At 33.1% G+C, this 16,579-nt stretch overlaps 1 protein-coding gene across 1 annotated transcript in view; it reads right to left on the bottom strand.

The window, feature by feature from the left end:
* The window catches only part of LOC114345298 (uncharacterized), a 436,109-nt gene that overhangs the window by 236,063 nt on the left and 183,467 nt on the right, over positions 1-16,579 (bottom strand). The window contains exons 15-16 of the mRNA XM_050647575.1: positions 895-1,266; positions 296-380 (exon numbers count right to left, since the gene is read on the bottom strand). Of these exons, the coding sequence (XP_050503532.1) occupies positions 296-380; positions 895-1,266 (457 nt within the window). The remainder of the gene's footprint in view (positions 1-295; positions 381-894; positions 1,267-16,579) is intronic.

A 16,579-nucleotide genomic window follows, 5' to 3' on the forward strand; every position in this document is an offset into this window, starting at 1 on the left:
GCCATACTTACAAAAAATATCTTAATAAGAAAATTCCTAAATAATTAGGAAAAAATATTGTCAGATATATAACAGAAGAAATTAGAGTTAACACGTTTATTTTATACTTATATGATATAACTGTGTATATACAGCTCCCGGAGTGAACCGTGGCCGATGAGAAACGCTGTCGTTGGTCGTACACCCACCTAAACTCTGCAGTGAGGATTTCTCTCATCGACCATGGTTCGCTCCGCGAGCTGTAATATCCTAAAAAATATATTGTTTTGCTGCATTTTTTACTGTATTAACTTACCACAATTGATTTCATCACTTCCATCATTACAGTTCAAAATGCCATCACATACAAGATGTCGCTTTAGGCATTGCTTGCTGGCACACTGAAACAATGACAATACTATTAATTCCGAAAAAGCTTTTGACAATCTAAACATGAAATAGAAATCTAATTATACACTAGTGGCCAAAATTCTGGAAGAATTTACAAGAATTTTAGTTTTGTTAGCAGCATTCATCTCCTTGCATTCGATTCGTAAAAGCCTTAGGAAACTTTATAAACTAAAGTGATGATGAAATGAAAATTGTATAATTGAACAAGAAAAATGCATTTTCCGAAATGCATTTCGAAGTGTTGAAAAAGGATAAATTTATAATTCGGAAATAATTGACATAAATGAGTTCAATGTTATGGTATCTCCGAGACACCGATGGTCTCCGAGGCACCTGGTGTGATAAAACTCGATATATCTATTTTCCAAAATATTATAGTTAAAATATTGGTTTTTGCTCTTTCAAAGCAGAACAGAACAGAGGTTTCAGAACAATCATTGTAAATTAATCTCATATACCTACATTAACATATTATTAGTTTCAATACAGTTTGTTATATCTCACCTGATAATTATTGGGACAGCCTTCTTCCATACAATCGATTTCATCAGAACCATCAGTGCAATCCAAAACAGAGTCACATCTGTCACCGATTGGAATACAGTAACTGCTATCTTTAACTGAAGTTCCATTCACACAATGAAACTGTCCTGGTGAACACCTGGAAACCTTAGGCAATACAAAGTCTTCTGTAACTGGTATCACTTGATCCTTTTTGGAAGAAACTTCATTGAGTTTATCATTGGTGTTGTCAGTCTTTTCGTTTGAGATCTCGTTATTTTCGAAGGAAAGATCTTTTTTTTGTTTGGGCGTTTCGGATGAAGTGTCTTCGCTTAAAGGAATTATGCCTAGTTCTTGGGTTGAATCTTCTTCAATCTGTAAAAATAAATAAAGATAGAAATAACAATAATATTTGCCAAATTTCATATAGGGCGGGCCAAAGAAAACAGTCCACCTCGATATTTGCTAGTAGTCATTAGATTTTAAGGAAATGCCGAAACAGGTAGATTTTTATTTTTATACTAGCTGACCCGGTGAACTTCGTTGCACCCTATGTACCTTATGGAATTAGATAATGTGTCATAATTCAATAACAAAAAATGAACAGAACCAAAAAAATATTCAAAAATATTATGTATGAAAAAGTTGAATCTTCCATGTGCAAATCCTGTAGACAATGAGCCGGGATAGGTAGAATTTGCTAGGCATTTTGGGCAGCACAGGAGTCTATAACTTGAATAGTAGAAAACATATGAGTATTATGCCGTCACTTTTTAATGGCACATGCATCGGCGCAATGTGGTTCCAAATGCCGAAAACGTGGCCTTGAACCTTTAAAAGCGTATATGATGGTTCATACACTTCGGATTTACCTTCGTACTTAAGGGTTTTTGGCATCGCTGATTATCAATCTGACATTTCTTTTAAACAACATGGAGGAAAATATTTAAAATATCAATAAAAGCGAAAATATTTTTGAAAAATTCAGTAATTTAACGTGGCTCATTACAAATCTGACATTTTTTTACGTATATGGCGTATTACCAATATGGCGTAAATAAATTCAAAATTTTTATTTTAAGCGCATATTTTTTGAAACGTTATATTATAAGAAACCGTTAAAATTGCTGATTAAGCATATATCTTCGGTTTGAAGTACTATACTAATATATCTGTACAAGATTTTGAGTATTTTAACTATACATACATATGTTTTTTTACTGTTTATTTATTAACAAATTTTATGCACCCATTGTTAATCAATCTTAAGTCAACTTACATCTTACATACTTGAAAAAGAAGGATCTGCTTTACAGCGATAAAATTGATAAATTACAAAACATTTTACAGCGTTTGCAATACACGCGTTCTTTTTCACTTTCACTGTCGGCTAAGATAACGTCGTACATGATTCACTTGTCCCTGAGATATGAATAAGAATACATCCGGTATGATTTTTATACCTGCGTATTACTACTCTACGATAGTATGTGAAAAAAAAACTGTAAACATTAAAATATCTAGATAGGACTTTTTTTATCTCATGATTACGTTTTCAGCATTTGGCACCACTGTGCGACGTGACGGTGGAAAATGAAACGTTCCAAAATGTCCCCAGTCCCAGAATTCATTAAAAAAACTTCCAATCTTAATCCGCAACCATCAAACATTTATATTTAATTTATACCCAGGGCCCCTGCTACCATATGTGCAAAGTGTGCAATGCACACGGGTGCCATCCTTTAGGGGCGCCAAAACCCAGGGTAAAAAATTGCAAAAAATTTGAAAAAAAAAACAAAAATTAATTTTAAAATAAAAGTTGAGAAATTAAATAGGATTACGTATAAATAGAAGAGAACATGAGAAAAACAGCATACTTCGGCCATATAATAATTAGAGGACCTATATTCCATCTACTTCGCCTTATAATACAAGAAAAAGTGGAGGGAAAGAGGGAAAGGTATAATAAATACACACAAAATTTTTTTAGTAGGTATATCATCCAGTTACTGCCGATTCCTATATGCAAGACCATGTCGGAAGTCAGGCATTTTAATTTATTTTGTTATGATTTTATTATGTTTGTTTCATTTTGATATTTTAGTCTACAAATAATAGTCCATTTACTCACGATTTTTGCTGTGAATTTTAAAGAACCGCTTGCATTGACATGAAATACACATTGGCATACATATAATACACATAGCTAACAAGTCAAAGAAAAAAAGTGATATTGTGCCGATGTGTGCTTTTGCACTGGGGGTGGTTCCCACCCCTTCTCGAGGGTGAAAAACATACGTTCAAAATAAGCCTGGAATTGGATAAACTGAGTAATTCTAAGGAACTTTTTTTCTATAGAATTTTTTCACTAAGTTAATACTTTTCGAGTTATTTGCGAGTGAATATGTTAATTTTTTAACAAAAACCCTCTTTTTATCGTAAACAAGTAAGTATTTTATCGAAAAAAAAATGCCCTTATCAAAAAAATAGCTTACATAAGTAAAAAATAGCTTGCAAAAATGGCTGGCATATGAAGTCTGTAAACCCAGTAGAAGCACAGTTGTAGCTAATGAAAAGTAGTTTCTTATTCTTCAAATTCCAAATCGAATATTTCAACGTGAAATAACCAAAAAATGAATTTCGGGGAAAGCTCATTAAAACTTCTTTGAAGTGTTTAAAACAAGCTTTATATTTGTTCTTTAAAAAAGTTTCTAGCATCAAAAGTAAGTAAATTATGCTCAAAATAAAGTTAATCCCTTTTTTTGGTAAAAGAAATCTTTCAGACAAAATTTTTTTTATCTTGAAAAAAATTGCTTTTTTTTTAAATAGCTTAAAAATTATTGGTGATACCAAAAATCTCAAGCACTAAAAAATGTAGGTTTTTCTATTCTGAATATTTTGGATTTTTTGTTTTCCTGTAAAACAAAAATTTGTTAAGATATGGCTGTTCAAAATTTGCATACACTCGTGATTAAGGACTCGTTCAAGCCCTTTTAACTAGAACAGCCTTTTCAAAAAAAGCACTTTGAACCGATGAAACTTAAGATCAATATAAACAATACATAAGTAACTTGTAGTGAAGCGGTAACGATTAATTTCATTTCAGACGCTAATTAGGTTGTGATTTTCACGATTTTTTTTATCAAAAAAGGGACCATCATTATTTTTAGCGTAACTTACTTAATTTTGAAGTTAGAAACTTAAAAAACAAAAAAAAATAATGTTACACTTTCACTTTCTTTTATAAGCTTTATTTTTGGTAAGAACATTTTGTTCGATAAAATACTTACTGAACTTACTGAAAAAACTCTATAGAACAAAAGTTGCTTAAAATTAGTCATTTTATCCAATTCCTTTTTTTAACGTTTCTATGTTTTTTACCACCGAGAAGGGGTGAAAATCACATCCAGGGCAAAAGCACACATCCGCACAATAAAAGGTATGTGTATGCCAAATTCCATGCCAATGAAAGCAATTCTTTAAAATTCGGAGGTTTTGCAATGTTTTACTGTGAGTGACTGGACTATAAGTATGACTTCTAAAGTTCAGTTTTTTGCTTTATTTCAAGAACCTACCTACCTACCTACCTTCAAAAAATAAATAGAAAAACATGATCCAAAATGCCTTAAGAGGCGCCAAAATCCTTTTTTGCACACAGGCGCCAGTTACCCTTACGGGGGCCCTGTTTATACCTTAAAATTTTATATATTAATTAATTATAAAAATAACAACAAAATAATATCGATCATAATTTAATCTAATGGCACTGTAGATGACAATCTCATTGGACATTTAACACGTTTAAATTGAATTGGCATATCTGATATATTTATATTGAGTACAATTGTCCATTTACTTTAGGTAATTACGCATATCTTGAAAGTAAAAAGTAATTGGTCACCAACGGTCGAAGAAAAAAGTGCTCAGTCTGCCTTGGATTGACTGTAAATATTCGCACCAAGGTGTTTTGAATAGATTGCGACATTTATCAACCAGAGTGCATGTTGCGGTTTGTTTGAGTCTATGTGAAATAGTATGGCAGGTACTTGTGAGAGTAGTTAACGCTCGTGCAAAGGTACCATAAGCATCCACACGATTAACCGCCTTGAAAAATTCGGTGAGTGCAGTTTTGGGTGGATTTATAGCACGATCAATCACTGGTCTTGTTCGTGAAATACACGCGCTGACCTTTTTCAAGATAAACGGCTAAATGATTAACTGCTGAATCCCGTTCATGAATTTTTATTTTATAGTTTTTGTTAATTGGATTAACATTCATATTGACATTTTCAACTTGAGACACAGCCGTATTATTGCCTTTCTTCACATACTTGCAAAAATGTATTTGATGCTCTTCACCTAACTGAAGAACTCAACATTAATATGAGCACTTCAGGTCTCACTCAGCAAAGGCTTACTTACTTTACTTTCCGTGTCCGGAACACCAACAACTTTAAATTCTGTATTTCCAATGGTTGGCCACATAGATGGCCCTGTCATTTGCTATAATTAAGTCTTGTTCTCTGCAGGTCTCTCTCATCTCTGTGCATGATAGTAGATGCCGGCTGGTCTGAACCGCGCCACAGTCGCAGGTATCGTCCTCCTGGTATCCCCATTTTTTCAGGTTACTAGCACAACGTGAAACGCCGGTTCTTAGTCTGTTTAGCGCTTTCCAAGTCGGATACGGTAAATTGTGTCCAGCAGCCATTTCCTCCGAGGGAGGAAAATGTGTCGCGGTAGCTGACGCTTGCCATAGGTGTATTCGGCGCGTCTCTGGCGCTTCGGGGATGGATCTTGATGTTTTCAGGAAGCTTTTCCGAGATCTTAGTCTGCTTGGCTGAGTTTGGTGGTCATATAAGGGGTGTCTTCGGTCCGTCTCCTGCTTTTTCCGTTCTACCTCTGACGTGACCTTCCTCCTGATAGGTGGTGGAGCAATTCCAGCAATGGGGTATACCTCTTCGATAGGTGTCGGTTTCAGGCAACCCGATATTATACGGACCGTTTCATTTAGAGCCACGTCGACGTTCTTTGCGTGAGCAGAGTTTGCCCATACTGGTGCTCCAAACTCCGCGGCCGAAAAACATAATGCCAAGGCATAAATGCGGAGAGTGTGTGGTTGTGCTCCCCATTTTGTATTAGTTAGCTTGCGGATGATATTATTTCTGGCACTTACTTTCTTCTTGACATCTTGACAGTGGTATCGGTAAGACAGAGTTCTATCCAGACGGACGCCAAAGCAAAGGCTTATATGGTACCAACCAACGACTGTCAATGTCAGTGTCTTATTGCTATTTTTAATACCTACATGATTGGAGACTCGTCGATATTATTGTGATCATATCGTTAGTAAATGTATTAGAAAAACTGATATATGTTTCATCTGCCATGCAATGTGATAAACGATTGAAATTACCGAATAATCTATGAATCATGTGTCTTGTAACAATATAAAAAAGCATTTCGTCGGTAGCCCCATCTGCTCTCCCCATTATATCTCACATTATCGATCTCCTTAGGTGGAGTATGGCAACACTGACACTTGAAAATGTCATAAAATTAAAGAATTAATATTTTGTTCAATTTATGTTAAACTGTAGCATTTTTCTTCCATGAAATTTGCCGGTCGTTCTATACGTGTGCTCAGAATTTTTGTGAAGATAAGGGTTCGTGAGTAAAAATTCCGCTTGTAGATACCAATTGTTTGAATATTTTGTAAAATTAAAAAATTCATATTTTGTCCAATTTACGTAGAAAAGTTAAACTGTTGCACTTTTCATACATCATATTTGCCGCTTGTTTGTTTCGTGTACTCAGAATATTTATACAGCTTGCAATTCGTGAAAAAAGAGAAAGTTTTTAAAATTTCGCACAATTAAAAAATTAATATTTTGTCCAATTTGAGTCCAAAAGTTAAACTGTTGCACTTTCCTTTTATGAAATTTCCCGCTCGTTCTTCTTGTGTGCTCAGAATTTTTCTACGGCTTACGGTTCGCTATTTCGGAAACGGACTGCGTTAGAGAGAAAAAAATAGTATTGTTCTGTTCGGAATTAGCATGGAGTATACCTGCCAAATTTTATAAAAATCGGCCAAGTCGTTTCGGAGGAGTATGGCAACAAAGATGTAAAATATTTAAATGACTTAAAAAATAACGGTTGAAGATAAAAAAGTGAAAATTTAGGATTGTATGTATCTTTTGCTCCTACATCATACAAAATTAAGAAAAAACGGTTTGTTGAAAAATTAAAAAAATATATCAGAGGGGCAAGCCCCCTTATGACGTACGGGCATGAAAACAGAGCTATGCTTATTCCCAGTCCGGTAGAATACACGTGTAAAATTTCATCAAAAACTGTTCAGTCGTTATCGAGTTATAAATGGTGTAACTAACATAACTCGACTTTCTTTTATATATATATATATATATATATATATGTATATATATATATATATATATATATATATATATATATATATATATGTATATATTGGTATATATATATATATATATATATATATATATATATATATATATATATATATATATATATATATATATATATATATATATATATATTGATACATGTATCCATGTGACTTCCAAAGTAGATTCTCGTAATACGTTGTTACTTCATATATACCGTTATGACTTCCGATTTCGGAAGTCACAACGTTTTGCCTATATTTTTACGAATTTGGCTACTAGATGGTATCAGAAGGCTTATATTAAAAATTTCGCTGGAAGTCATATCGTATCTAACATACTCATAAGATCAGATTTTAGTTCGACGGTATATCACCAGCGCTAGTGTCGCTCCCGTGCTACTATACAGGCTATGTACACAACGCGTAGCGTCTTCCGTATACCACACCGCTCGGTGTGACTTCCGTTTTTTGGCAACCCTGTGTAACGGTTTCCAGACATTTATGTGTTGTAGATTCGCGGTCCTAATCGTACTTAGTGTTTTGTGTGCCTTTTGTTTTTAAACATGAATAATAGCAGATCTGCTTTACTTTTAAAGTTAGCCTTAAATGAAGGTACAATAAGTGATTATATATCTCTATAATTATATATTTTCTGTACTTATTTTAATCTATAATATTTACTTACCTATTTACTTATATAAATTCATTTTTCTCGTGTTTTTGTTTACTTCCTTTTTTACAATGAACTTCTAATTTAATCTACACTCACCGGCACGAAAAACGGGCACCCCAAAAAAATGGGTAATTTTTTATGTCTCGTATCTCCCAAACCTGTTGTCCGATTTAAGTAATTTTTTTAATATGTTATAGCCTTATTCTTTAACAAAATAGCTATGATAATATTGTTGATAGACAGGTAAATTTTCATTGTATACCGGGTGTACCAATCAAACTGGGTTTTTTTTCTCAATTTTCACAACACCCTGTGGAATATTCTAGCCTTTATAAAATATTTAAATCAAAGCCTAACTATAGCTCCAGGTTTTATTAACATTCTGTTTTTTTATTCATTCGCTTACGTTGGATAATAAAAAGTTAAGGACTTTAACAACTAGCCATGTTCTTTATCGATACAGGTGTTTCTAAATATAAGTGCGACAAACTTTAAGGGGTAATTTCTGCATGAAAAAATAATGATCGTTTGGCAAAAGAATTTTATATTTGCAAGCATTTGCGGACATAGCTTTATCAAGTAAACGATCATTATTTTTTCATGCAGAATTACCCCTTAAAGTTTGTCGCACTTATTTAGAAACACCATGTATTGATAAAGAACATGTTTAGTTGTTAAAGTCCCTAACTTTTTTATTATCCAACATAAGCGAATGAATAACAAACAGAACGTTAAGAAAACCTGGGGCTATAGTTGGGTTTTAATTTCAATATTGTATAAAGGCTAGAATATTCCACAGGGTGTTGTGAAAATTGAAAAAAAAACCAGTTTGATTGGTACGCCCAGTATACAATGATAATTTACCTGTCTAGAAACAATGTTATTACAGCGATATAGTTAAAGAATAAGGCTATAGCACAGGGGTTGGCAAAAGCCGGCCCGCGGGCCGGGTCCGGCCCTTTCGCTTACTTTGTCCGGCCCGTTGAAAAACCCCGCAAGTACCTAATCTTTTTAATCCCTTTTATGTGATTTTGTTGAAATCAACAGTAATAGTTTGCATAGTGTTCACATAACTTATTAAATATATAAATAATAGAGAGTATTATAATTACGAACAGCCTTAGCTAACTATATTTTTAAAAACTGTTTAATTGTAACTATTTACTTTAAATTTCTTTTAAAATATAGGGAAATCCCCGGAGATTCATAATTGTTTATTCGGTATTAATAATCGTATTTAACTCTCAAGGTCTCAAGACAAGCACTCGGTGTTTGGGTATCTATTTCAACCATATCACTGACAGTTTATGATCTAAATACCTCAGCACTTTGGTCCCAATAATATGATTCTTTATTTATTAAATCTGAATTAAGTATGGTTGTTTGGAATACCTACTTCAGTATAAAATTCATTGTTACCGATTTTTGCCGAAGTTTTACAACTACTTCGAAAGACGCGTATAAGTTTATTTTGATTTAGCACTGGTCGTATTTCCTATTACTCCTCATATTTCTTTTGATACAGTGTGTGTTATTTTGCAAATATATAATAAATTGAAAAAGTGGAGGACATTTTGTAAGTAAAATTTGAAAATATTGTTTTTATTTTATTGTATTAAAATATTTATTTGTAAGCATTTGCAAAATGATACAATCTAAAAAAAGAAAAGTTGATTTGGAATGCAGAAATTTTAATGAAGCATGGACAGAAAAATACCTTTTTACGAACATCGGTAAGAAAGCAATTTGTTTAGTTTGCCATTAAACCATTGCTGTTTTCAAGGAATATAATTTAAAGAGGCATTTTACATCAAAACATCCAAAATATGCATCGTTTTCTTTAGAAGAACTTAAAAATGCTGCAGACAACTTAGCAAAAAACTTAAATAAACAACAAAATATTTTTAGCAAACAAAGTAACATCGAGAAATCTACCACACCAGCAAGTTATGTTATTGCACACAAAATTGCTAAGTTATGTAAACCTTTTTCTGAAGCAGAATTTGTTAAACAGTGCATGGTAGAAGTGTCGGAGATATGTTGTCCTGAAAAAAAACATATTTTTGAAAATTTAAGCCTGTCAAGGAGAACAATAGTACGACGGATCGAAAATATTTCAGGAAATTTACTCGACCAGCTAAAAACAATAATTGCTGATTTTACATATTGTTCTCTGGCGTTGGATGAGTCCTGCGATATTACTGACACAAGTCAATTATTAATATTTATTCGGGGCATTAACAAAAAATGTGAAATTCGCGAGGAACTTCTTAGTGTGCATCCAGTGAAAGATACAACTACCGGTGAAGACTTCTTTAACGCTGTTGAAGAGTGTTTAGTTAAAGTAAATTTACCTTGGAACAAAATAGTAAGCATCACTACGGATGGCTGTCCTAGTTTAACAGGGAAAAATGTGGGCTTACTAAAACGAATCAGCGACAAAGTAAAACAGTTGCAGCCAGAACAAGACATATTATTTTTACACTGCATTATTCATCAAGAAGTGTTATGTAGAAAAGTTTTAAAATTGAATCACGTCGTTACTGTTGTGACAAAAGTTGTAAATTTTATCCGGGAACGTGCCTTAAATCATCGACAGTTTGTTGAATTTTTGAAAGAAATTGAAAGTGACTTTTACGAAATTCCTTACTACACTGAGGTGAGATGGCTTAGCATCGGTAAAGTTTTGGACAGATTTCAATATTTGCTTGATGAAATAGTATCCTTCTTGTCGATAAAAGAAAAACTACATGATTTTCCTGAATTGCAAAATGAGGCATGGCTAAACGATTTGTCGTTTTCTGTAGATATTGTAAAATATTTAAATGAACTTAATGTAAATTTACAAGGGAAAAACCAGTTCGCTTCCAATATGCACTCAAATGTCAAAGCATTTATGATAAAACTAAACTTATTTGCCTAGAACTTTAATAAAAAAATATTAAACCACTTCCCATCATTACAAACATGACGAGAATTATTGAAAAATTCTGATTTTCTTAAATATAGTTCAGTAACACAAGACCTGCATACTGAATTCCAAAGAAGATTTCAAGATTTCAAAGCTATTGAAAAACCTTTGTCATTAATTAGTCAACCTTTCAATTTCGATGTGCAAGAAGCTCCTGTTGAAATTCAGCTAGAATTAATTGACTTACAGGCAAATAATTTATTAAAAGAAAATGTTCAATCAAACGAATTGAGTGCTTTCTACGGTGCTTTGAATACAGAACATTTTAAACATTTTTTAAACTATGTTCAAAAATACCTAGTTTTATTTGGTTCGACATATATTTGTGAAAGAACTTTTTCGTTGATGGTTTCCACGAAAAATAAATATCGATCACAAATTACTGACGAAAATCTACACTCGGTATTAAGGATTGCTACAGGTGATTTGGATCCCAATTTTGAAGAAATAATATCACATGAACATTCGCGATTTCACGTTTCGCATTAACTATTATAGAAGTTATACTTATAATGAGTATTCTATTAATTTTAACGTTTAATGTTTGTCTTTTTTTTATAATTTTATTTAATATTAGGTATATTTACAAAATATGTATCAATATAAATTAATTTGTATCGTTAAAATATAAATAAATAAGAAAATAAAATCTTTCAATAACTGATTTATTTAATTACCATTAATTTATTATTATTCTTCTAATGCCGACTCCACTAATGAAGGTTGGCTAAAACACCATTGCAAATTCGTCTCTATTTTCTGCTTTTCTTAAAAGCGTCTGTGTGTTTAACCCGGTCCAGTCTCAAATGTTTTCAGTCAGAATATTTGTCGTCTACCAGGACCCCTTTTTCCTTCGAACAACTCGTACATATCATTTCTGAGCATGTGCCGTAAATATGCTGTCTGTCTCCTTTTAATGGAGGTCAAAATTTCTCTGTCTCTTTCCATTTCGTGCAACATCATTTTGTTCGTATATGATCGGTCCACGGTATTTTCTAAATTCTCCCAAAAAGCCACATCTCAAAAGCTTCCGGCTTTCTCATTAAGTCAGCATTAACAATCCAAGCTTCGGCACCATAAAAAAGAATAGAGTGGATATACAACATTTTATCAACTAATATCAGATTTGCAGATTGAGTCTTTGGTGACTCAGAAATGTCCTCATCTTCAAAAAGTCTACCCTCAATTGCTCTATTCTTGATCGAATTTATGATTTCGAATTTAAATCTTCCGTAATCCAGACTCCTAAGTAAGTATTTCATTTTGTCCACTTGCTCAATATCTTCATTTTTTATCTGGTTCTTTTTCTGGATCTTCTTATGATTTAATATAATGACCATTTTTTTTTCAATTACGTGACATATTTTACTGGGCACAAGTTTTTCGCATGTATTCCCAAGTAGGACAATTTATTATTACCATTTTCTAATTATTAACAGTCAAATTTCTTTGTCCAAATGCTTAAAATAATACTTATAGTATTTATTTCTTGGGCAGGGAATAAACTACACCAAAAAAATTCGCGTGGGCACAGCGTACATATCCGGTATAGTCCTCCGGCCCGAGAGACATTTTGAAACTTTCATTTTGGCCCGCGCTTAAAAGTAATTGCCCACCCCTGATCTAAGCGGTTTTTTAAAATTTATGGGTTTTGCAATATTTTACCGTCAGCGAACGGACTAATAGTAGAGGATCCGATATAAGGCCGATCTGCATCGATCTATTTAATGGATAACGTGTGCGTGAAGTAACAATGTATTTTAAACGGGATTTACTTTTTCGCACTGTTTTTGACACACTTTCATATAATCAAATATCCTTAACTTTCGCGTTGTCATGGTGATGACATAATGAGCAATAAATTACAAAAAAAAAATTGACAGTTTTGTGGTTTGAAAGAAATTAGAATGTTTAAATAAGTTCTAAAAACTGTAGAATAGGAATGAATTCCAGTGATGAAGAGTTAGTTTTTTTATTTGTTTATCGTAGATAAAATATTGTATGAAACTGTGCGTGAAGTACTTTTTGCGAACTTAAGCGATGTATAGCACTCGCTCCGTTGTCGCTTGTGCTCTAAACATCACGTGCATTCGTAAAAAGCATACTTCACGAACTGTTTCATAAATAGCTATTTTCATATATTAAAAAAAATGTTTCGACCCGGGTAGATATTATTCCAGATTTTCAGATTTCAGCACAGTGTTAGATGGTTGGGGCATATATGGAGAGCAGGTAGCGTAACAACTATAAACTCAATTTTACAATGGAAACCCGGAGTTAGAAGGAGACGCGGAGGAACTAGAATACAGAGGTTACAGGAAGTAAAGGAAAATTTATATAGGGCAGGAATTAGAGACTAGCAGAAAAAGACAGAGGATAGAAAGAACTGGAGAAGCACAGTCAATAGTATCGAGTAGCAGACTGGGACTAATCTGCTCTAAAAAGATGGACCTAGATAGCTTTTTAGCAGCTCAACCCCACCTGGTGTATTTAGCCATTTAATTTTCTTATTACACATTATTATTGGTACATCAAAAATGAAAAGGACGGTGCCTGTAATAAAATCTAAAATTCAAAATTTAATCAAGAAAAATAATAAATATTAAAATTTCCTATAAGTTCAAATTTATTTATTAAAATTTTTGATATAATTTTCATAAATAAATTACTTACTAATAACACTTTTTTAATTAATTCCAAAAAATCCATTTTGCAGCAATAATAAAATATTAGTATTTGTAAAATAAATATCAATCATATCATAAATAATACAGGTTTACAAAAAAAAACTAAATTTCGGACTATTTGACGAAACCATGTTACAAGGAGGTTTTTGGGGTGGCTGATCACGAATCCGGGGTCCGCTCACCTCTTTCACGCCAGGTAAAGGTCATTTCAAGGTCAAATCAAGATAAATCGACAGTCGCTCTGAGAAAGTATATTAGGGCGTTTTTGGTGTCGCTGATGACGAATCATTAGTCCGCTGACCTCTATCACGTCTAGTTCAAGGTCAAATCAACATAAATCGACACAATCGCTCTGAAAATATAGGGGTTTTGGAGTCACTGATCATGAAAACTGCGGTCCGTTGAGCTCTACCACGTAAGGTAATGGTCATTTCAAGGCCAAATCAGGACAAGTCCACAAAACTGATTTGACCTTGAAATGACCTTTACCTGTCGCGGTTGAGCTCAACGGACCCCAGTTTTGTGATCAGTGACCCCAAAAACCCCCTAATATACTTTTTCAGAGCGATCGTGTCCATTTATCTTGATTTGACCTCGAAATGACCTTGAGCTAGACGTGATAGAGGTCAGCGGACACAAATTCGTCATCAGCGACCACAAAAACCCCCTAATATACTTTTTCAGAGCGACTGTCGGTTTATCTTGATTTGACCTTGAGATTACCATTACCTGACGTGATAGAGGTCAGCGGACCCCGGATTCGTGACCAGCGACCCCAAAAATCCCCTAGTCATATGGTTTCGTCAAATATTCCGAAATGTATTTTTTTTGTAAACCTGTTTAATCAAAAGAATATCAATCTTTTAATTTAAATAGACAACTTTAAAACATAGAACTGCATTCACAACTGTATTCACAGTAAAAGTTTAAAAAGATCACACATTACGCTTAAAGTAAGAGGTAAATCAGCAGACGAGTCGTTGTGACTTCCAAAATATGACAACACCGCTGGAAGTGACAACGCACCTTGAACTACCCTATATATGGAAGCCATAACGTATGCTGTATGCTTCGGTATATACGTATATATATACAAAATTTATTTTGGTAAATCCTTTCCCCTCAATAGGTAGACCCATTTTATAAGCCCCCCTTTTACCAAATACACAATTTTTAAAAAATAATTCCTAGTAGAAAAGGTGGAAGTCGGACAGCCTCTTCTGTATACCGGAAGTCATAACTTAACGTGCATCAATATATATATATATATATATATATATATATATATATATATATATATATATATATATATATATATATACAGTCGGAAAAATGAAAGAATACCCATGAACGAACATATAAAACACGCTGTATTTTCCTGTCACCGTGTCACAAAGAAAATTGTCCAGTGCAAGTACATGTAACAATAATTATTACATGTACTGGCGCTGGCCAATTTTTTGTGTGATACGGTGACAGGAAAATACAGCGTGTTTTATATGTTCGTTCATGGGTATTCTTTCATATTTCCGACTGTATATATATATATATATATATATATATATATATATATATATATATATTGTTATATTTCTATTTGATATGAAAATTAAATTTTGATAATTATAAACAGAATTCAATTTAATATAAAATATTTTCAATTTTCTCAACCACGGGCATATAAATTTAGAACAACCTGTATACAACAAATTGTTATATTTAATTTTAAGAAGTGATTAAACGAAACTCGGGACAATGCGCTTAGAATGAACAAAGTGAAAGTCGCGTACCATTGTCGTTGTTCGCGGAAGGTTCGATCATTAGCTTATGCTAAATAAGACTCAGTTGAAGTAGATAATAGATCATTAAATTTTGTAATTAGTAGAAAGTAATTTTAGAATGGGAATTAACTATTTTTCTTTTGAAATCCATTAAGCATATTTAGAAAGATTAAAAATTGGTTTTGAGGAATACTGCGAATGAGAGTTGGTGGTGGAAGTTTGATTTGTGAATCTGGAAGGGATATTTAGAAAGTAGGGGAATGAATGACAAATAGAGATCAGAATGTTTTGAGCTGTCGAGAAGTGAAGTCCAGTAGTAGACGGTAGTGTACGGAGAGTGAGAAAGCCGGTGTAGTTCCGTGAGTGTGGAGTATCTATCGTGGAACGAGAGGTAGGCCAGGTTGAGAGTAAAAGAACCTCCTTGAGCCAAGAGTTCCCGGTAGCTGATTGCAGTTTCGAAAAAGGTAGAACACAGCATCACGACAGAAGCAGGAAACGAGAGCTATACGAGCTAGTTTCAGAGGAGAACATTACTGGAAGCCAGGACGAGGTTTTGATTGCAGCCAAGGATAGCAGGAAACGGGTCTTGTGTGAAGACATTCTCAGTTCACCAGAAAAAGGTCAGTCTCATTTGTTTGGACATGAATGTATGGGTTTTTCGTATTAAATACCACATTTAAAATTGAAGAAACATAATTAATAATATCAGAAAAGCTTCATCAAACTTAAATAGAATTGTTGCTAATAAATCATAATAGTTAAATGTTAATAAAAACTTTCAATTGGAAACCAAAAGGAAATAAGATTCCCATGTGTAAATGTTATGTTTAAGAATAATAAGATATAGCAAATATTAAGCAGTGATTGCCATTTAAATAAAATAAACAATATTTTGATTACAATTGTAACCCATATGTGTTATTATTTTACTCTTTTCTTTCCTATCCCGATTAGGAACCATTGAGAAATACTTAGAAGCCACGTATGTAAGTAATTAATTTTATAAAAAGCCCTGAGATTGAAAACATATTGATATGTGATCTGGTAAATTAATTAGATTATTATTAATGCATTGATTAAATTAAATGACATATAAAAATATTATCTCATATCAATAATCAAGATCACATCAACTGTCGTCCAACGTGGAAA

The sequence above is a fragment of the Diabrotica virgifera genome, chromosome 3 (assembly GCF_917563875.1).
Source record: "Diabrotica virgifera virgifera chromosome 3, PGI_DIABVI_V3a".
Classification (NCBI taxonomy): Eukaryota; Metazoa; Arthropoda; class Insecta; order Coleoptera; family Chrysomelidae; genus Diabrotica; species Diabrotica virgifera.